The sequence below is a fragment of the Coregonus clupeaformis genome, chromosome 17, assembly GCF_020615455.1.
Source record: "Coregonus clupeaformis isolate EN_2021a chromosome 17, ASM2061545v1, whole genome shotgun sequence".
In the NCBI taxonomy this organism is placed as follows: domain Eukaryota; kingdom Metazoa; phylum Chordata; class Actinopteri; order Salmoniformes; family Salmonidae; genus Coregonus; species Coregonus clupeaformis.
Genome location: NC_059208.1, coordinates 35,303,719 through 35,327,384, shown reverse-complemented (window position 1 = coordinate 35,327,384; position 23,666 = coordinate 35,303,719). Strand labels below are relative to the sequence as shown.

The 23,666-nt window shown below is 44.3% G+C and overlaps 1 protein-coding gene and 1 pseudogene across 1 annotated transcript; one reads left to right on the top strand and one right to left on the bottom strand.

Annotated features, from left to right (window-relative positions):
• Positions 1-23,666, top strand: part of LOC123492892 — a 46,104-nt pseudogene that overhangs the window by 8,722 nt on the left and 13,716 nt on the right.
• On the bottom strand, positions 3,714-5,731 carry LOC121586311 (protein S100-A1). Its single transcript, XM_041902910.1, has 3 exons — positions 5,620-5,731; positions 4,444-4,609; positions 3,714-3,971 (listed from the first exon to the last, which is right to left on the bottom strand). The coding sequence occupies exons 1-3, from the start codon at positions 5,685-5,687 to the stop codon at positions 3,813-3,815; spliced, it is 393 nt and encodes a 130-aa protein (XP_041758844.1). The 5' UTR covers positions 5,688-5,731; the 3' UTR covers positions 3,714-3,812.

The window sequence follows — 23,666 nt, the reverse complement described above, 5'->3', positions numbered from 1 at the left end:
TTTTCTCTCCTTCAAAGATAATAATGTTTAAATTGAGAGAGAAGGAGTTGGGGAGTGTGCTGATAACAGTATAGCTTCCTACACTGTCCCTGTCCCCATACCGGGCTCAAACTAGTGGTCGGAACTAGTGGTCCTCTGCTCGCAAACACACGTGACCTTCCTCCTTGACAACGTACCAACCAATTGAGGTGTAAAAAAAGGATCCAATTACATACAGTACCAATGAAAAGTTTAGACACACCTACTCATTCAAGGCTTTTTCTTTATTTTTAAAATTTTTTACATTGTAGAATAATAGTGAAGACATCAAAACTTTGCTGGTGACACTGTCTGTGATATATTTAGAATTCAAGGCACACTTAACCAGCATGGCTACCACAGCATTCTGCAGCGATACGCCATCCCATCTGGTTTCGGCTTAGTGGGACTATCATTTGTTTTTCAACAGGACAATGACCCAACACACCTCCAGTTTGTGTAAGGGCTATTTTCCCAAGAAGGAGAGTGATGGAGTGCTGCATCAGATGACCTGGCCTCCACAATTCCCCGACCTCAAACCAATTGAGGTGGTTTGGGATGAGTCGGACGGCAGAGTGAAGGAAAAGCAGCCAACAAGTGCTCAGCATATGTGGGAACTCCTTCAAGACTGTTGGAAAAGCATTCCAGGTGAAGCTGCTTGAGAGAATGCCAAGAGTGTGCAAAGCTGTCATCAAGGCAAAGGGTGGCTATTTGAAGAATCTCGAAATATAAAATATATTTTGATTTGTTTAACACTTTTTTGGTTACTACATGATTCCATATGTGTTATTTCATAGTTTTGATGTCTTCACCATTATTCTATATAGAATAATATATTCTAAATAGTAAAAATAAAGAAAAACACTTGAATGAGTGGGTAGCTCCATTGGCAACATTTCCAGCTAGCTGTGAAGGGACCTTATGGCATGTTCTTATCTCTTACATATGTGAGGGTTGACACAATAAGTAGATTTGGGTTGTATTCATTAGGGCAATTTGTATCAAAAGGTTTTGCAACAGAAAACATAAACTAGACACAAGTTTAGGTAGTGCCTCCCTATTTCTTCCGTTTGGTGCCTAATGAATACGACCATGAGGTGCCATAGCTTGACTTGTTGACCATTTTTGTCAAGCTCAGAGTTCATCAGTATAATTTTTGTACTCTCCTGATGTCTAGTGGTCAAAGTTGGAACTGTGGACTAATCACAGTGATCCCATAATGCAGAAGATAAGAGGAACTTTGTCGAGAGCCAGCCAAACCTTGTATTTGTTTTTAAATAATTAGATGGACATACTTTGAGACAGGCATTGTAAATGGAACTACATTTGTTATTTTTGTTAAACTATCCAAATTAGGGATTTTATCTAAATAACTGAAATTAAAATTCTCTGACCATTCTTCTTCTGAGAATGAGTTGACCTGTAGACTCTTAAACCAATGATCAATGACTTCCACCCCAGAGAGCAGAACTGGATGAAAATATGTATTTTTTCAACCAGTTTTGCTCACTGGGAATGTATTTAGTGTTGTCTCTATGCCCATTCAAAGCTCTTCTCTGTCCTGGCACCCCAATGGTGGAACAAGCTTCCCTCTGACACTAGGACAGCAGAGTCCCTGCCCATCTTAAATAATCCCACAGCACCCCTCCCCCTCACAAAAAAAAGAACACCCTTGCCTTTCGTGAACTAACACTCGCACTTCACTTTTTTTCCTACTAGCACTGGCTACTTTATTGAGGAAAAATTTACTTACTATGATTTAGATATGTGGTTGTCCCAACTAGCTATCTTAAAGGTCCAATGCAGCCGTTTTTTAAGACATTTATTTTTAATCTCAATATCAATTAAAATGGTCAAAAAGAAACAAAAATAGCTTCTAGGCATAGAGCAATTTCTCAAGCAAGAATTTTCACAATTTCACAGTATTATTCCAACCTCGTAATGTGGAAATATAAATTAAATACAGGATAATCACATTTTTGACGGCAGTGGGCCTTTAAGATGAATGCACTAAATATAATGTAAAAATTAAGAATATATAAATGACTGTGGATTTTTGTTGTCTCATTTAACACAGTACAGTATTCTGTAAAATGCACATCGCACAAAGTGAGTAGAAATTATGTTATGAAATGATAGAGAGGGAAGTGTCCATTCCAAAACCCTTCTATGTGTCATTACCTAACAACACCCCTGTTGGCCTTGTAACTAAGTTGGCCGCAGAGTAGGCCCTGCCCAAGAACATTCACACAGAGAGAGAGAGAGAGAGAGAGAGAGAGAGAGAGAGAGAGAGAGAGAGAGAGAGAGAGAGAGAGAGAGAGAGAGAGAGAGAGAGAGAGAGAGAGAGAGAGAGTTACCCAACATGCACCAGACCATGACACGCTGAGTGTTGGAGTGTGCCCCTGGCTATCCGTAAATTTAAAAAAACAAGAAAATCGTGCCGCCTGGTTTGCTTAATATAAGGAATTTGAAATTATTCATACTTTTACTTTAGATACTAAAGTATATTTTTGAAATTACATTTACTTTTGATATTAAGTATATTTAAAATCTAATACTTTTTGACTTTTACTCAAGTAATATTTTACTGGGAGTCATTTTCTGTTAAGGTATCAATTGGGTACTTTTTCCACCACTGCTTGTGGTAAAACAATGATATGACAATACAGTATGTGTCCTATTTATTCAACCACCCTACAGTTATTTTTGATTGCCTCTGTTACATACAATCAAATCAAGAATTGTAAAACTGTACTGTGTTTCGCAGTCAAAATGTTGCACAATTTTTAACCTTAAAGATAAGATGTAGATAGATGTCTGACCAAAGATCATGAGGACAGAGGGTGTGTACAGTACTGTAGAACATTGTGAGCATTTTTATCAGCCTCACAAGAGAGTTCCCTCTGCCCTCTAAGAAAAATCCAGGTAGGCATTATATTTTATATTTTTTGTAATTTAGCAGACACTCTTATCCAGAGTGACTTACAGGAGCAATTAGGGTTAAGTGCCTTGCTCAAGGGCACATCGACAGATTTTTCACCTAGTCGGCTCGGGGATTAGAACCAGCGCCCTTTCAGTTACTAGCACAACGCTCTTAACCACTAAGCTATCATAATCTGTATAAGACTGAAATCACAGGTAAAGGTGTGAAATGACATGGTATATGCTTGTTGACATTAGCTGGGATAAATCTTCTTCTGAGGGCAGCTGTCTCAGAATAGGATTCATTCCAACAGATGTCAACGTACCTTTTTTTTTCTTACTTTTTCTCCTCTAATCACGGACTAATTTAGGCCTGGGACATCAGGTAGGTGCATTTAATGATCAGGTATGACAGAAAACCAGCACGCTTCCGGACATCGTAGGGTAAGATTTGAATATCCCTGGTATATGGGGTCTTCAAGACTGTCATGCATTTCTCTTGTGAGCATGTAGACAAAGCTATCAGCACACATCTACAATACTTTTACTCTGATAGAACTCCAATAGATTGGTTATAACACATATAAAACCATATAAATACATTATAAAGTCTCTCTCTCTCCCCCGCTCTTACACACACATGCCCGCACGCATACACACACACACGTGCTAAGCAAGTAGTGTGAAGTACTTTACACATAAAGGACTTCACGCTGCTTGCTTAGCACACACACACACACACAAACACACACACAAAATAATGACAACTCCTCCTTGGTCTTTGTGTTTAATGGACAGTGTGACAATTACAAAAGTGAAAATTAGAACCCTTCTCTACTCTGCACCCCTTCCCCCTCTCCTCTTTTCATCCCTCACTTCCCCATCTTCTTCTTGTGCATCTGGTAGCACTGCTCACAGGCGATGGACAGGCCCACAACTAGAGAAACAAACTCCTCAAAGTCCACCTCTCCATCACCGTTAGAGTCCAGATCCTTCATTATCTTGTCTACTGTGGTTGGGTCCTTCTGAGACTGAAAGGGAAACACAAGGAAGACAGGGACATTTTAATAATACTAAATATTAATACTGTAATTTCACTAACATTAATACGGGACAACAGTGAAAGTCGCTACTCTTTATTGGGCAGGTACATGACAAGTAGGGCCAAGTTGTTTTGCTGACCACTTAACCAGGGAAAACTCTGGGCCCTAGTCAAACCTTATGACTAGGGCCCTGAGTTTTTCATGGTTACGTCACGTGATGAGGAAAAACTCCTGTTCCTAATCATAAAGCGTGCATGTTTTCTGTATCAAACAAACATGGAGTTCTACTACAGCTAGTAGTATATAGTAATAGAGATAATATACTGTGCGTCCCAAATGGCACCCTATTCCCTATATAGTGCACTACTTTTGAGCAGGGCCCATAGGGTAGTGCACTATATAGGGAATAGGGTACCATTTGGGACGCACCCTTCGTAGAGATAGTAGTAGAGATGGCCACCTTGAGGAAGCCAGAGAGCTCGTTCTCCATCAGGTCCTTGAGCTCGCGGCGGCTCAAAGTGTTGCCACTGCCCTCCTTAGCAGCGTACTTGTGGAACACGGTGATCATGGACTCCATGGCACGTTCCAGTTCTGAAGGCATGGCTGCAGGTCTGAGTGAGGTCACACTGAGAGAGAGTGCGAGAGAGTGAGAGAGAGGGGCAGGGAAAGTGAGCCAGAGAGAGAGAGGGACAGAGAGAGAGATATTTCATAAAAGAGAGGTAGTAAAAAAAGGATGTGGTATGAGAGAAGAGAGAAAATGACTGAATGTGGGAAAAATGTAGTCCAAAACTGAGTAGAAGGAAAGACAAACTAGACTAGAGAAAGAGAGGCCGCACCAACACTGAGGAAACGTGTGTGTACATGTCGACAGTCAGCTCTAAACCCATTCTTTCAAAGTGAGCCACACCCTGGTGTAGTCTCTCTGGACTCCACTGAGTTAATATTAGACAATACTACATTATGATTATTATCATTAGGGGCTAAAAGGAAATGGGTAGAATGAGTCAGAGCAGCAGATGGGGATTTTAACTGGAAATTTAACGAAAAACATTTTTTCAGTCAGTTTCCTTAATGTTAATTAATATAAAAAACTCAGATGATATTTTAGAAAAAACAATTATAACGGTATAATTGTTAAGCAAACATGACAGGTTCTATATGTTGACCATGCTCTTTTGCCCAGTGTGATTATTTTAGTTATACATTTACATTTTAGTCATTTAGCAGACACTCTTATCCAGAGCGACTTACAGGAGCAATTAGGGTTAAGTGCCTTGCTCAAGGGCACATCGAACAGATTTATCACCTAGTCAGCTCGGGGATTAGAACCAGCGACCTTTCGGTTACTGGCACAATGCTCTTAACCACTAAGCTACCTGCCCCCCAAATGATGAAGTTTTAAAATCCTTAATCAATACAGATCACCTAAAAAGTTAAGTCTGGACTGTAAAAAGTGACTGTTATGTTCACTTTTATATTTACAGATGAAAAGTATGACACCCACTCCATAGAAAACTGCACCAAGAATAAAGTCTGCAGACTAGTTTCTGAGTTGAAGGAGGAGATCAGATAGGATTAACAAAACTATTTAGCTTGAATCGACTTTTTACATTCGTATTAGAGGCTGAATTCTTACCGTTCACGAGTGTGGAGTTGGCAATTGAGAAGAGGTTGAATTGTGCAGAGTTGAGAAATATTGCGCATGAGAATTTATAGACAGGCAACGCCCTGTATGCGCTGCCTTGAGTGAAGTAACTAATGATACCGTGGATATTGAGCAAGACAGTAAGACTATGATAGTAAGTTACCTTGGTAAACCTACCAAACACAGTCAAGCTAATATTTTGCGCTGTGTAATAAAAACTATTAAAATGACTAACTAACTATTTTTTTAAATAAATGATTGATAGCCCTACATTTAATTAATCTCCCACTTATACACAAAACAAACGAGGTGGGCTAAACAATGAAAATTGAAAGTGAGGTAAAGACAAATACACTTAGCCTAGTGTAAATTATTAATTATAATCGATTGCAGTGACAAACAACTTGTTTGAGCAAGCACTATCATTACAGTTGATCAGAGTGTAAATAATTAGCCCAGCAGTTGTAGCCAGCATTTATGATGGTGACCATCCCTGATACTACATGTAGTGAGGCTTTTACCTGTGTACGGTGTTGCCAACTACATTTCAGGGGAAGGTAGGCCGATTTGTTGCTTAAAAGTTGCCAAATGACTTTGTGATGTCATGGCGTAATAACGTAAAACTGCGTCATTACGTAGAATACACAATAACGTTACTCAAATTGACTGGCCATCTCCGCAACAAATATGACTTGTAATTTGTTAGTTTAGATTTGTTTGTTTATTATCACATTTTTATTTGTAAAAGTAATATAAACACAACACATTTTATATGAAAATTTATTTTTATTTTAAAACACAACACATCGAAATATTGAAGAATTACACATTAGACATTATTGAACAATTACATTTTATTTATTTTCTTATTAACTAGTAAACCTACACATTCTGAACAATTATAGTTTTAAGCAGTGTATTGGTAGTTAGTTAACATGCTACCTAACTGATCAACAATTATAGGTACAAGCTAATAACAAGGTATATATGCTATCTTATTGAACAAACAACTCAAATAATGATGTGTGCGCTAGGCATCTCTCTCCAGCTCTCTCCAGGTTGTTGTGCTGCTTGGCTGGCCTGCTGCTGCCTGTGCACGAGCTGAGCGCCTGCTGCTGACGTCACTCACAATGCACTTTTGCAGCCAGGCACGTGTGTTGTGACTGAGTGTGTGACAGAGAAAATCGTTTTTGTGTCATTTAGAGGGAAAATGCGTGCATTGTATCGTTTGAGTCACTTTTCAAAAGTTGATAAAAGTTCCAAATATTTTTTTTTAAGTAGCTACATTTGTTGCTAGGTGCTGTTTGAAAAAAAAGTTGCCAGGGTGGTCTGAAAAGTTCCTAAATCTAGCAACAAATTGCTAAATTGGCATCACTTCCTGTGTGATTTGTATCACTCTGGGAGTGGTCATGATGACGTGAGAAGTCAGACCAATATATGCGTCCCAATTGGCACCCTATTCTTGCGTCCCAATTGGCACCCTATTCTCTATATTGTGCATTACTTTTCACATGTTTAAAAGTAGTTCACTATATGGAATAGCTTATAGCATTTGGGTGATTTTTTAATAAAGCAGCTCCAACCTGCTGCTCCAATAGGTAAGCTACAGTAAATCCAGTTTTGCTCTCAGCAATAAGATATAATAATAATTTACTTATTCAGATATCCTCAGCACATCCAATCATTTTATTTCGCTGCAGATATAATTTATGGAAATGTATGGAAACCTCTCATGAAAATAATTTAAAATAGATTCTTAAGCCTCGTTTTCTGTACATTTCGATACATTTCGATTGAGAAAGCAGTGGTGTATATCTGTCTGCACCACATATCAAGACTGCACGGTTAAATAGCAAGAAAATAAAAATATGTCTCTACAACCACCATGTAAAGTGGTTCTAATGGAAGGGGTGCAGCAGCTTTATTGTGCAACATGGAAGCTTTTGGAGGGTCATGTTTTTATGCCCTCTAGTGGAATAGCCTTGTAATGGCAGAGTACTTAACTAATCAAATCAAATTGTATTCGTCACATGCATCATAAACAACAGGTTCTCACTATAAGTGAAATATTTAAAATAAAGTTTTACATGTAGTTGTTTGGTACTGTAGCGATAAGGGGAAGATTATGAAATGGCAGAGTTCTCTTCGTCTCTCCCATTTCATTCCTTAATTTTTTATTTGGTCTGCTTCTCTGCCCTAACCCTTTGTGTGTGTGCATGCTTGCGTTTGTGTGTGTGTGTGTGTGTGTGTGTGTGGGCATACATTGTGAAGAGGGATGACATAATTTGCTGACCAAAAAGACATGGGCATCCAGGGAGGGTCACCTAGCGACAACACCCAGCTTTATAAAAAAAAAAACTATTTTCGGCCTACACCCTTTTCCCTCTCAATCGTCTATACTCTTTCCCATTCTTTATTTCTCTACGCATCATCAGCGTATAACTCACATATGACATTCAATGGCTCTTTGAGCCTCATTGTGCTCCTCTACCCATGGCTTAACCTTAGAAAGAGATTATTTGTGCTGCTTGTCATGCTTGAGGGTTCTCTATTTGTATAACTCCTATGATAGTAAACTGAACTGCACAACCAAACTGTCACGGTTCAGACAGACGACCAGAGGACCACAATTGCGTCACACCAGAAAGTTTATTAAACTTAAGGGAAAAGGGAAGTAGGGAGTGAATGAAGGCTCCAGGGGTAACAGGGATCCCGTCCAATGCGCTGGGTCTGTGCCCCCCCCCAGTGGCAGCGATGCGTCCTATGAAGCCGGTGGTGGGTGGTCCAGAAGTCCTTCCAGAAGTCCTGGGGGGGGGGGAGACACAGACACAACAGGGCGGAATGAAACCAGGCAGCAGTACAGTTCAAGGGAAATCCAAAATACGTAGTAGCAAGGCAGAAGGCTGGTCAGAGTTACCGGGATTGAAGAGTAGTCAGGAGTCGTAATGGCAGAAGCAGGTCTGGATCTCCTGAGGCAGAAGAGTATCCAAAAACAGGCAGGTCCGGGGTCACAAAACCAGGGTGAGCCAGAAGCGCGAGCAAACAGGTTCCGGGTGTGAGCTTTGCAGACGATCTGACACCGGAGAGCTGAAAGACAGGGCCTTAAATACTGGGAGAGGTTAGTGGGTAATGCAGCGCAGCTGGCAGAGTAATTAGAGCCGAGCAGAGCAGGGACAGGTGGAGCTAGTTAGGCTGAGTAGAGAGAGGGAGGTGAGCAGAGTGGAAGCAAATTAAGGTGGTAACCCGGTGGAGTGAGAGGGCTCATGACAGAACCCCCCCAAGGGACGGCCCCAGAAGTCCCAAGAGCAACACCACGCCGGGCGGGAGGAGGGGAGCCGGAGGAGGGCTAGAACTCCTCCGAACGGTCCGAGTGAACGTCCTCATCCTCGGAGGAAGCCGGAGGGCCGTGGTCGGGAGATGGGACAGGTCCCGAGACAGGATCAGGCACAGGACAGGAAGCCGAGCGGGCCGGACGGTTAGGGACCCCTCTGGGGCGGCCCCCTACGGATTGCAGGTTGATCAGGATGCCGTTGGTGGAAAGCGGTGATGAGAGTCCTATCCACAATCCGACTAGCTGGCACCCAGGTCCTTTCCTCAGGTCCATAGCCCTCCCAGTCAATGAGGTACTGGAGACCCCTACCCCTCCGTCTGGACCGAAGCAGGCGGCGGACGGTGTAAACCAGACCACCATCGACGAGCCGTGGAGGAGGAGGACCAGGCGCAGCAGGGACCAGCGGACTCTCATGGATGGGCTTAATCTTAGACACATGGAAAGTGGGGTGCACCCTCAGGGAATTAGGCAGTTGGAGCCGGACAGCAGTTGGGCTAATCACTCTTATGATAGGGAATGGGCCAATGAACCGAGGTGCCAGCTTCTGCGACTCCACCCTGAGTGGCAGGTTCTTCGATGACAACCACACCCTTTGACCAACATGGTAGGTGGGAGCAGGAATTCTCCGACGGTTGGCCCCGGTAGTGTAGCTGGCAACGGACCTGAGGAGTGTGGCTCGGGCTTGTGACCAGGTGCGGCGACATCGACGGGCAAAAGCAAGTGCAGATGGGCAAGTAACCTCCTCCTCCTGGCTGGCAAATAGAGGAGGCTGGTATCCATAAACACATTGGAAAGGGGACATACCGATGGCAGAGCAGGTCAGAGAATTGTGTGCGTATTCCACCCATGTCAATTGCTGCGACCAGGAGTGGGGGTTGCGTGAAGTCATGCATCGCAGTGCCTTCTCGAGCTCCTGATTAGCCCGCTCTGACTGCCCATTGGATTGGGGATGGAATCCGGAAGTCAGACTGACTGTGGCTCCCAGCAGGTGACAGAACTCCTTCCAAAAAGCGGAGGAGAATTGTGGACCACGGTCAGAAACAACATCCCTTGGCAGTCCGTGGATCCGGAAGACGTGTTCCAGGACCACCTGGGCGGTCTCCTTGGCGGTTGGGAGCTTGGGGAGGGGAATGAAGTGTGCCATCTTGCTGAAACGGTCAACGATGGTGAGAATGACGGTCATGCCACTTGAAGGGGGCAGCCCCGTGACAAAGTCAAGGGCGATGTGAGACCAGGGACGTCTGGGCACAGGCAGGGGCTGCAGCAATCCGGCTGGGGGCTGGCAGGACGACTTGTGTTGGTTGCAGATGGGGCAGGCTTGGACGAATCCCCGTACATCCTTCCTCAGAGAGGGCCACCAGAACCTCTGGGCGAGCAGGTTGTAAGTGCGGGTGGAGCCAGGGTGACAAGCTAGGCGGGAGTCATGTCCCCACTGAATGACCTGGGACCTCAGGTCTTCGGGGACAAAAAGGCGGTCAGCTGGGCAAGTGCTGGGACCTGGCTGGTTACGGAGAGCCTCCAGCACCTGTTCCTCAACAGCCCAGGTCAGAGCTGCAACGATGCAGGGACTTGGCAGAATCGACACAGGGTCCTTGGAGGGGGTGTCATCCTTCTGGAATTGACGGGAGAGGGCGTCTGGCTTGGTGTTGCGTGATCCAGGCCGGTATGACAGAGTGAAATTAAACCTGGTGAAGAACAGGGCCCAGCGGGACTGCCTGGAGTTCAACCGTTTGGCCGTGCGGATGTACTCCAAGTTCTTATGATCGGTCCAAACGAGAAATGGAATGGTGGACCCCTCCAGCCAGTGACGCCACTCCTCCAAGGCAAGTTTCACAGCCAGCAGCTCACGGTTCCCTATGTCGTAATTGCACTCAGAGGGGGACAACCGACGTGAGAAAAAGGCACAGGGATGGAGCTTCCTATCCTCCGCAGCCCACTGAGAAATCACAGCACCAACTCCCACATCCGAGGCGTCCACCTCCACAATGAATTGCCGGTCCACATCAGGCATCTGGAGGATGGGAGCGGAGGTGAACCTCACCTTGAGGGTACTGAAGGCTTTGTCGGCTGCTGGGGTCCAGGTGAAGGGTTGCTTGGTGCTGGTTAGAGCAGTGAGAGGGGCAGCAACGGTACTGTAGTTCCGGATAAACTTCCTATAGAAGTTAGCAAACCCCAGAAACTGTTGCAGCTTCTTTCTGTTCTCCGGAACTGGCCATGAAGTGACTGCTGATACTTTGGCAGGATCCATTTGGATACTTCCTTCTGCCACTATGTACCCCAGGAAGGCCACTGTCTTGACGTGAAACTCACATTTCTCTGCCTTGGCGTAGAGGGAATTCTCCAGAAGACGATGAAGGACTTGCTGGACATGGCGGGTGTGTTCAGACAGGTTTCTGGAGTAAATTAAGATGTCATCCAGGTAAACGAAGACAAACTTGTTTAACATGTCCCGCAGTACATCATTCACTAGAGCCTGGAACACAGCAGGAGCATTGGTGAGGCCAAAAGGCATAACCAGATACTCGTAGTGGCCTGTTGGTGTATTGAATGCGGTTTTCCATTCATCTCCCTCCCGGATCCGCACTAGGTGGTAAGCGTTTCTGAGATCCAACTTGGTAAAAACAGTGGCTCCCTGGAGCAACTCAAAAGCAGAGGTGAGCAGAGGCAGAGGGTAACGGTTTTCACTGTGATGTCGTTGAGTCCCCTGTAGTCGATGCAGGGGCGAAGAGATCCGTCCTTCTTCCCCACAAAGAAGAAGCCAGCACCAGCAGGAGATGAAGATGAACGGATTAATCCTGCGGACAGAGAGCCATTGATGTAGTCCTCCATGGACTTTCTTTCAGGAGCAGACAACGAATAAAGACGACCCCTTGGAGGAGCTGTTCCAGGGAGGAGGTCGATGGCACAGTCGTACGGTCGGTGAGGGGGCAGAGATGTGGCTCTTGCTTTGTTAAACACCTCTCTGAGACCATGGTAGCATTCTGGGACATTGGAGAGGTCAGGAGCGGAGTTAGTAGGTACTGGCCGAGGGGGTAGTGCGGCAGCAAGCAGGCAGGTTCGGTGGCAGTCCTCTCCCCACTCCCTGATCACCCCGGTCACCCAGTCGAGCTGAGGGTTGTGCCGGGCGGAGCCATGGGTAACCCAGGATGAGGGGTTGGCCTGGAGAGGGGAGCAGGTGAAACTGGATAGTTTCTTGATGGTTTCCCGGACAGACCCATCGAGACCGGGGCCGTGACATGAGTGACCGATCCGAGTAAGTGTCCGTCCAGTGCCCGGGCAGGAATAGGAGGTGTCAAACGGAGGTTCTCCAGTCCCAGTTGGCGTGCCAGCTTGATGTCCATTATGTTGGCTTCGGCGCCAGAATCCACCAGAGCAGCCAGGGTGTGAGTTGAGTCAGAGAGGCGGAGGTGAACTTGCAGCAGGGGTTTGCGGTCGGAGGACTGGATGGTCATTGAACTCAACCGGACTCCCCCTACGCCCGGTGAGCTTCGGCCCTTTAAAGGGCAGGTTACCACACGATGTCCATCACCTCCACAATAGAGGCAGAGGTTTGAGGTGAAGCGGCGCTGGCGCTCTGCAGGAGTGAGGGAGGCTCGCCCAATCTCCATAGGCTCAGACTGATCAAGCTGACCTGGGTGAGTGGCAGTAGATGACAGGAGCCCAGTCGGATCTCTCCGAATGCCGGTAGTAGGTGGACCTTGGCGCCCCCCTCTCACGACGACGGGTCTGTATCCTTCTGTCGATCCTGACAGTCAGTGCGATGGCTTCATCAAGAGTGGAAGGCAGTTCATGGGAGACCAACTCGTCCTTGATATAGTCAGCCAAACTATGGAAGAACGCGTCCACCAACGATGGTGTGTTCCAAGAACTTCGTCTAGCCAGGGTTCGGAAGTCGATGGAATGGTCTGCGACTGTACGTCTGCCTTGTCGAATACTGAACAGTTCACGAGACGCCTCTGCGGTGGGTGAATCCAGGTCAAACACCTTCAGCATCTCCTCAGCAAACAGGTCGAAGGTTGCACATGCGGGGGTTTGACGTTCGAACTCTGCTGTTCCCCAGAGTCGAGCTCGGCCCGTCAGGTGAGTGATGGCATACCCAACTTTAGCCCCCTCCGTGGCGAAGGTCCTTGGCTGCAAGGAGAACTGAAGTCGGCAGCTAGTCAGGAATGGCCGGACCTGGGTTGAATCGCCGTTGAACCGCTCGGGGTTTCCAATCTTGGGTTCCGGAGCAGCGGCTGCAATGACCGGGGCAGGTAACTCGGGGGCTGGGCTGGTGGGCAGACTGGCTGGGGTAAGGTTGGTGAGGAGTTGAATGATCATGGCGAGTTGTTGTTGCTGCTGCTGGAACTGCTGCTCATGCTCATCGGTTTCCATGTCGGGGAAAGTGTGCGCTGAGTCCATAATGGTCAGATCGTACTGTCACGGTTCAGACAGACGACCAGAGGACCACAATTGCGTCACACCAGAAAGTTTATTAAACTTAAGGGAAAAGGGAAGTAGGGAGTGAATGAAGGCTCCAGGGGTAACAGGGATCCCGTCCAATGCGCTGGGTCTGTGCCCCCCCCAGTGGCAGCGATGCGTCCTATGAAGCCGGTGGTGGGTGGTCCAGAAGTCCTTCCAGAAGTCCTGGGGGGGGGGGAGACACAGACACAACAGGGCGGAATGAAACCAGGCAGCAGTACAGTTCAAGGGAAATCCAAAATACGTAGTAGCAAGGCAGAAGGCTGGTCAGAGTTACCGGGATTGAAGAGTAGTCAGGAGTCGTAATGGCAGAAGCAGGTCTGGATCTCCTGAGGCAGAAGAGTATCCAAAAAACAGGCAGGTCCGGGGTCACAAAACCAGGGTGAGCCAGAAGCGCGAGCAAACAGGTTCCGGGTGTGAGCTTTGCAGACGATCTGACACCGGAGAGCTGAAAGACAGGGCCTTAAATACTGGGAGAGGTTAGTGGGTAATGCAGCGCAGCTGGCAGAGTAATTAGAGCCGAGCAGAGCAGGGACAGGTGGAGCTAGTTAGGCTGAGTAGAGAGAGGGAGGTGAGCAGAGTGGAAGCAAATTAAGGTGGTAACCCGGTGGAGTGAGAGGGCTCATGACACAAACAAGTTCTTTAATATCTTGAACTTTAATATCTACAGGGTCAGTGAGAGAGAGAAACAGCCAAACCAAACTGCCCACACCCAATATTTGATGTGCTAAAACCTGAAGAAGGCACTACGTTACCGAAACGTTGGTCGTTAGGTTTACCCAATTGTTGGGAGCATACACAGAATATGCAACTTTCTTTCTTTCTTTTTATACTATGAAAACCTTCTGCAGATGTCATAATTTTCCTATTGTTTTGTGCCTTGCAGAAATGTTTAACTTGCTGTGTAATGGCGTATTAGCAGGGTTATCATAAATCACACTAGTCCTTCATCTCTTCAGATTACTTAAATCATAATCATCAAATCAAATGTTATTTGTCACATGTGCCGAATACAACTGTTATAGACTTTACCGTGAAATGCTTGCTTACGAACTCTTCCCAACAATGCAGAGTTTAGAAATAAAAATTGTAGCACGAAGAATAAAATAAAATACACAAGAATGGACTTATATATAGGGAGTACCAGTACAAGATCAATGTGCAAGGTATTTAAGGTAGATATGTACAAGAAGGCAGGGTAAAGTGACTAGACATCAGGATAGATAACAATAAGAGTAAAATAAAGAACAGAGCAGCAACAGCAAATGATGAGTGTAAACGTGTGTGTGTGTGTGTTGTAATGTGTATATATGTGTGTTTGGGTTGTGTCAGTCTGCGTGGTCAAAAGTTTTGAGAATGACACAAATACTAATTTTCACAAAGTCTGCTGCCTCAGTTTTGATGATGGCAATTTGCATATACTCCAGAATGTCATGAAGAGAGATCAGATGAATTGCAATTAATTGCAAAGTCCCTCTTTGCCATGAAAATGAACTTAATCCCCAAAAAACATTGTATACTGCATTTCAGCCCTGCCACAAAAGGACCAGCTGCCATCATGTCAGTGATTCTCTCATTAACACAGATGAGAGTGTTGACGAGGACAAGGCTGGAGATCACTCTGTCATGCTGATTGAGTTAGAATAACAGACAGGAAGCTTTAAAAGGAGGGTGGTGCTTGAAATCATTGTTCTTCCTCTGTTAACCATGGTTACCTGCAAGGAAACATGTGCCGTCATCATTGCTTTGCACAAAAAGGGCTTCACAGGCAAGGATATTGCTGCTAGTAAGATTGCACCTAAATCAACCATTTATCGGATCATCAAGAACTTCAAGGAGAGAGGTTCAATTGTTGTGAAGAAGGCGTCAGGGCGCCCAAGAAAGTCCAGCAAGCGCCAGGACCGTCTCCTAAAGTTGATTCAGCTGCGGGATCGGGGCACCACCAGTGCAGAGCTTGCTCAGGAATGGCAGCAGGCAGGTGTGAGTGCATCTGCACGCACAGTGAGGCGAAGACTTTTGGAGGATGGCCTGGTGTCAAGAAGGGCAGCAAAGAAGCCACTTCTCTCCAGGAAAAACATCAGGGACAGACTGATATTCTGCAAAAGGTACAGGTATTGGACTGCTGAGGACTGGGGTAAAGTCATTTTCTCTGATGAATCCCCTTTCCGATTGTTTGGGGCATCCGGAAAACACCTTGTCCGGAGAAGACAAGGTGAGCGCTACCATCAGTCCTGTGTCATGCCAACAGTAAAGCATCCTGAGACCATTCATGTGTGGGGTTGCTTCTCAGCCAAGGGAGTGGGCTCACTCACAATTTTGCCTAAGAACACAGCCATGAATAAAGAATGGTACCAACACATCCTCCAAGAGCAACTTCTCCCAACCATCCAAGAACAGTTTGGTGATGACCAATGCCTTTTCCAGCATGATGGAGCACCTTGCCATAAGGCAAAAGTGATAACTATGTGGCTTGGGGGAACAAAACATCGACATTTTGGGTCCATGGCCAGGAAACTCCCCAGACCTTAATCCCATTGAGAACTTGTGGTCGATCCTCAAGAGGCAGGTGGACAAACAAAAACCCACAAATTCTGACAAACTCCAAGCATTGATTATGCAAGAATGGGCTGCCATCAGTCAGGATGTGGCCCAGAAGTTAATTGACAGCATGCCAGGGCGGATTGCAGAGGTCTGCAAATATTGACTCTTTGCATAAACTTAATGTAATTGTCAATAAAAGCCTTTGACACTTATGGAATGCTTGTAATTATACTTCAGTATACCATAGTAACATCTGACAAAAATATCTAAAAACACTGAAGCAGCAAACTTTGTGAAGACCAATACTAGTGTCATTCTCAAAACTTTTGACTACGACTGTATATACAGTTCAGTAGAATTGTAGAATTCCATTCATTCCTATGGAGGACTGGTCCTTCTGTGGAGTACCAATATTCAGAGCCTCTAATTGGCCACCACATAACAACAGCAATCTAGTGTTTATATACAGTGCATTCGGAAAGTATTCAGACCCCTTGACTTTTTCCACATTTTGTTATATTACAGCCTTATTCTCAAATGTGTAAAAAAAATAAAAAATCCCTCATCAATCTACTCACAATACCCCATAATGACAAAGCGAAAACAGGTTTTTAGACAATGTTGTACATTTATTAAAAATAAACCAGAAATACCTTATTTACATAAGTATTCAGACCCTTTGCTATGAGACTCGAAATTGAGCTCAGGTGCATCCTGTTTCCATTGATCATATTTGAGATGTTTCTACAACTTGATTGGAGTCCACCTGTGGTAAATTCAATTGATTGGACATGATTTGGAAAGGCATACACCTGTCTATATAAGGTCCCATAGTTGACAGTGCATGTCAGAGCAAAAACCAAGCCATGAGGTCGAAGGAATTGTCCGTAGAGCCCCGAGACAGGATTGTGTTGAGGCACAGGAAGGTACCAAAACATTTCTGCAGCATTGAAGGTCCCCAAGAACACAGTGGCCTCCATCATTCTTAAATGGAAGAAGTTTGGAACCGCCAAGACTCTTCTTAGAGCTGGCCGCCTGGCCAAACTGAGCAATCTGGGGAGAAGGGCCTTGGTCAGGGAGGTGACCAAGAACCCGATGGTCACTCTGAAACCAAGACTGAACTCTTTGGCCTGAATGCCAAGCGTCACATCTGGAGGAAACCTGGCACCATCCCTACAGGGATGCATGGTGGTGGCAGCATCATGTTGTGGGGATGCTTTTCAGCGGTAGGGACTGGGAGACTAGTCAGTGCTCCAGAGCGCTAAAGGACCTCAGACTGGGGCGAAGGTTCACTTTCCAACAGGACAACGACCCTAAGCACACAGCCAAGACAACGCAGGAGTGGCTTCGGGACAAGTCTCTGAATGTCCTTGAGTGGCCCAGCCAGAGCCCGGACTTGAACCCGATCGAACATCTCTGGAGAGACCTGAAAATAGCTGTGCAGCGACGCTCCCCATCCAACCTGACAGAGCTTGAGAGGATCTGCAGAGAAGAATGGGAGAAACTCCCCAAATACAGGTTTGCCAAGCTTGTAGCCAAGAAGATTCGAGGCTGTAATCGCTGCCAAAGGTGTTTCAACAAAGTACTGAGTAAAGCATCTGAATACTTATGTAAATGTGATAATTCCATGTTGTTGTTTTTTTTTGCAAAAATTTCAAAAGACCTGTTTTTGCTTTGTCATTATGCGGTATTGTGTATACATTGATGAGGGGAAGAAAAACAATTTAATCAATTTTAGAATAAGGCTGTAATGTAACAAAATGTCGAAAAGGTCAAGGGGTCTGAATTCTTTCCGAATGCACTGTAGATCACTGGTTAGGCCGACTACAGTGTTCTTTTTTATTGTGTTTGTACAGCAGTAGCAATTATTATGTATAATATCAGATTCATTTGATTGCAATACATTCTTTTTGAGGCTACTCCTTTCAGTAAGAGTTACGGTTTATTGCGCATGCTGCGACTACTGCAGTCCTTCTCACCCCCGCCCCTTTATATTCCAGTGTAGGCTATAGCAGAGACAGAAACCCCTGAATCGGCAGAATTTTCGAGGCTGATGCGATTCGGTAAAGGAAGCTTGGGAGACATCTGGGCGCTCGGGATTCACATTAGCGCATAATCTGTCAGCATTTGGAACGGTGTGTGTATTTTCATTTAATTTCGTTAAAAATTCAAATTTTCTCTTCCATTTGGATTCATTTTTCTATTGTTAACGGCTATAGCCTCACGTGCGTGCGTCCAGTTTCAATAATTTTATTGCGCAAAACTGCTGATCAGCCAGGAGTTATGAATTTCTATTTTGCAGTATTTGCCTTCATGGCACCGTGCATTTTTGTTATAGTAACGGTAGGGGTATCATGTATAATTCATCGAAGGAGGCAGAGTCGGCTTTGAAAACGCTCACTTCTACGATGGACGCTCAGGTTCGTATTAGTGTGAGTAATTCTATACTGTTTGTGGTCGTGTCAGTGTGTGTTTGGTCTGTGTTAACATGTTTTGTTGTTTTCCCGTTGTAGTCTATTATAGCCTATGCCATTTTATAGGCTAATGATGATGCATACAGGCAGTAACAGATTGCCACCATTTTTGTTCAGGTGTCTGATTTGCCCGCATTTTCCACCTGTCGGACCACTCTTATTACATCATAATTTGGTCTATATCCTCACAACAACATTCAAGCACTCAAGTAAATAACTTGTCATGCCATTCCAACATTTAACACGGCTCAATGTAATACATTGATATCTTTTTTTCTTCATATGGGCCTATCTATAGGCTATGTAGTAGAAAAGATATAGCCTCCTCCTCCTCAACCTGCCCATCATCACCCTATTATTCTACCTTGAATGTAGTAATTAATTCGTTATGTTGGCCTAAATAGTATTAAACCTAGACCTAAAGGAAACAGATATGTATGTTTTAAATAACACAGTAGACAATACACAATTGGAATCAGGTTGCTTGCTGTCTTGTGATGTTTGAGGACAGCATGTCGTACACAATGTCGTCTTGTGAATGTTTACGATTTCCCATTAGGCTACCAGTTAAATGTCCATTCAATTCACCTGCACTTCTTTATATCAAGCTGCGTCTACATATGTTGAAGCCTTCCAAATATATTGAACCACTTAGGTAGGCCTATTTTAGGCTTAACGAATTGTGGTGCACATTTATGAGACAAAACAATAAGGTGCTAATGACTTGTGTACAAACACGTAAAGCCTATTGCTTTCCAACTGCAACATTAGACAAACTGGAAACAAACAGAGAAATCATGCAAATAAAATGCCACACACTTTGTGGAGCTCTGATAAGCAGGGACCAGGGATGTTCATTACCATGGAGATGGGATGTAGGCCAGGCACATGGAGGCCTTTTGCTGCAGAGGGGGAGATGAGGCCAAAAACAGAATGGCTATGGGTACGAATTCTCTGGATCCCTCTTCCCGAAGCTTCTGCACGTGCGAGATGCTCTACTTTACACGAAAGGAAAGATTCACCTATTTTTTATGTTCTATCGTTTTGGGGCATCTCTGAGCGATGTCTATCGATTCCCAGGGTCATTTCATGCTTTCATGTGTATCTGAGCTCTTGCCACCGTTCACATTTGGCAAAACGCATCATACCGGCTGTATTTCTGTATTTTGAAAGTTATATATCTTGAAAAGTTGATTGCTGACATGCAAAACATTTTGGGACTGTATCAACAGTTGATTAATGAAACCAATACCAAAATATAGTTTTTGAGTGGAATTGTCCTTTAAGCCTTGTGCACACCAACTGCTGTAAACTGTATGCGTTCTGGCTGAAGTCCATTCATTTCAATGGGAGGCAATCTGCACTGCTGCGACTAATCTGCTGGACTAGGTTGCGGTGCGTGCAGTGTGTCGCATGCGTTGGATTTTTCCAACTTGTGCTTTACTTAGCTATGCGGTATCAGAAACAAAAGTAGATAAACCACAGAAGAATGTGCTAATGTGTAGCGAGATTATTTTTGTTGTGATGCGGTGCATGGTTTGCGACAACTACGTACATTTACTGTACAGCAATGTAATGACACATCCTTTGTACATGCGGCATTACTCCGCTACTGCTTCCTCCTCGTCGATGATCAGGTGTTAACAGCTATTCTGGTGAATTTTAATAATGCGCTATCTATCAAATCATGTGAAATAATATGAGTAGTGTTTTATGCAAAATTCAGGTGGGGAGTTACATGCAGCATATACATTTAAGTCCTTTAGCAGACGCTCTTATCCAGAGTGACTTAGAGTTAGTGAGTGCATACATTTTTATACTGGAATCGAACCCACAACCCTGGTGTTGCAAATGCCAGGCTCTACCAACTGAGCTACATCCCTGCCGGCCATTCCCTCCCCTGCCACCAACCTCCTTTGGTGTAGAATGTCCAGCTTGTGCTACTGCAATATCCTTAGTTACAGAGAGAGAAGATTCCCATCTAGCACATTTGGTTCCTTGGAAGTTGAGGGAATGTACGTTTTTGGTTTCCCATTGGTTCTGTGAACGAAGCCATAACTTTCCTGACCGGTAAAACTGAACGTTTTTTAAACATTCTGAGAACTGAAGTGAAAATTTGGCATGTTCTGGGAACAAACATTTTTAGGTTGCAGGGAGGTTCTGAGAACGTTTTACTATGGTTACCTGAAAGTTTCCTGGGATGTTTTATTAACGTTCCGTGAACGGAAATGATAAATTATTTGAACATTATTAAATAACGTTCTGAGAACATTCTCTAAATGTTGTGAATGAAATTAGGTTGGAGGTTTTTGAATAACTTCCTTAAAACTGCTAGCTTAGATTAACTGTTTTGAACTCCAAGCACAGATAGGACACATGGAAATTATTTTGCTTAGTCACTAAACATGCAAACATACTTTTTTTTTATTGTGGCACAGTGTCAAACCTATGATCTTCTGCTCCCTATCCATGGAATAAGTCCACTGCGCCACCAGGATGGAGCTAGCATGCCATGTTTTTTAAAACTCATCAATCAATCAATGAAATTGATTTATACAGCCCTTTTTTCATCAGCAGATGTCACAAAGTGCTATACAGAAACCCAGCCTAAAACACCAAACAGCAAACAATGCAGATGTAGAAGCACGCTGGCTAGGAAAAACTCCCTAGAAAGGCAGAAACCTAGGAAGAAACCTAGAGAAGAACCAGGCTCTGAGGGGTGGCCTGATCACCGACAACGATGAGACAGTCTACAGGGAGGAGGTCAGAGACCTGGCAGTGTGGTGCCAGGACAACAACCTCTCCCTCAACTTGATCAAGACAAAAGAGCTGATCAAGGACTACAGAAAAAGGGGGCTGAGAACGCCCGCATTAACATCGACGGGGCTGTAGTGGAGTGGGTCAAGAGCTTCAAGTTCCTTGGCGTCCACACCACTAACAAACTATCATGGTCCAAACACACCAAGACCGTCGTGAAGAGGGCACGACAACGCTTATTCCCCCTCAGGAGACTGAAAAGATTTGGCATGGGTCCTCAGATCCTCAAAAAGTTATACAGCTGCACCATCGAGAGCATCCTGACTGGTTGCATCACCTCTTAGTATGGAAACTGCTCGGCTTCCGACCGCAATGGTGCTACAGAGGGTAGTGCATACGACCCAGTACATCACTGGGGCCAAGCTTCCTGCCATCCAGGACCTCTATACCAGATAGAGTCAGAGGAAGGCCCTAAAAATTGTCAAAGACTTCTGCCACCATAGTCAAAGACTGTTCTCTCTGCTACCGCACAGCAAGCGGTATCGGAGCACAAAGTCTAGGTCCAAAAGGCTCCTTAACAGCTTCTACCCCCAAGCCATTAGACTGCTAAACAGTTAATCAAATGGCTACCTGGACCATTTGCATTGACTCCTTTTTTTACGCTGCTGCTACTCGCTGTTTATTTTCTATACATAGTCACTTTACCCCTACCTACATGTACATATTACCTCAATTACCTCGACTAACCTGAACCCCTGCAAAATGACTCGGTGCAGGTATCCCCTGTATATAGCCTCGTTATTGTTATTTTATTGTGTTTTTTTCGTGCTTTATTTAATTGTATTTTAATTGTATTTTTTTGTGGAAATATTTTCTTACTTACTTTTTAAAAAATTCTGCATTGTTGGTTAATGGCTTGTAAGTAAGCATTTCATGGTAAAGTCTACCTGTTGTATTCGGCGCATGTGACAAATACAATTTGATTTGATTTGATTTGAAGTACTGAAATTCCCACAGAAGAACATTGTTTCTTAACGTTCTCTGAACCTTCTGAGAACATTACTTTAAATAGAACCATGAGGAAACCTGCAGGAAACTTTATGCTGAAGAACTGAAATTCCCATCTCAGAACATTATGTGCCAGCTGGGTATCCTGCACTATTTCCAGAACACTGTGGAAAGGTTGTATGCAAAATAACCATAGGACAACCACGCTCTCACCTAGGTCTAAGAAACATATGGTTCTCAGAACCTTATGTGCTAGCTAGGTTGTATCCTTTTCTTTATGTCATTAAAATTGCCCAGGGTTTGTATTTCTGCTGTACAGAGGCTACATCATCATGTCAATCAATTTGGTTGAGAAGAGGGTGAGTAAAGAGAAAAACGTGAAGGGAGGAGAGGGTGAGCAGCAGCTACGTAAAAAAACAGAGTTGCTGCGGATCCAACTTTTCATCAGCCATGGTCCCGAAGCCTCTGTACATGTGCAGGTCCCTCACTCCGTGCACAGTCACAATCTGCTCCACTTGTAGAGAACAGGCTACCGAATGGGGCTCGTCTAATAAAGTTACACTACCAGTCAAAAGTTTTAGAACATCTACTCATTCAAGGGTTTTTCTTTATTTTTACTATTTTCTTCATTGTAGAATAATAGTGAAGACATCAAAACTATGAAATAGCACATGGAATCATGTAGTAACCAAAAAAAGTGTTAAATAAATCAAAATATACTTTAGATTTTAGATTCTTCAAATAGCCACCCTTTGCCTTGATGACAGCTTTGCACACTCTTGGCATTCTCTCAACCAGCTTCATGAGGTAGTCACCTGGAATGCATTTCAATTAACAGGTGTGCCTTCTTAAATGTTAATTTGTGGAATTTATTTCCTTCTTAATGCGTTTGAGCCAATCAGTTGTGTTGTGACAAGGTAGTGGGGGTATACAGAAGATAGCCCTATTTGGTAAAAGACCAAGTCCATATTATGGCAAGAACAGCTCAAATAAGCAAAGAGAAACGACAGTCCATCATTACTTTAAGACATGAAGGTCAGTCATTCCGGAAAATTTCAAGAACTTTGAATGTTTCTTCAAGTGCAGTCGCAAAAACCATCAAACGCTATGATGAAATTGGCTCTCATGAAGACCGCCACAGTAATGGAAGACCCAGAGTTACCTCTGCTGCCAAGGATAAGTTCATTAGAGTTACCAGCCTCAGAAATTGCAGCCCAAATAAATGCTTCACGGAGTTCAAGTAACAGAAACATTTCAACATCAACTGTTCAGAGGGGACTGTGTGAATCAGGCCTTCATGGATGAATTTCTGCAAAGAAACCACTACTAAAGGACACCAATAATAAAAAGAGACTTGTTTGGGCCAAGAAACACGAGCAATGGACATTAGACCGGTGGAAATGTGTCCTTTGGTCTGGCGTCCAAATTTGAGATTTTTGGTTCCAACCGCCGTGTCTTTGTGAGAC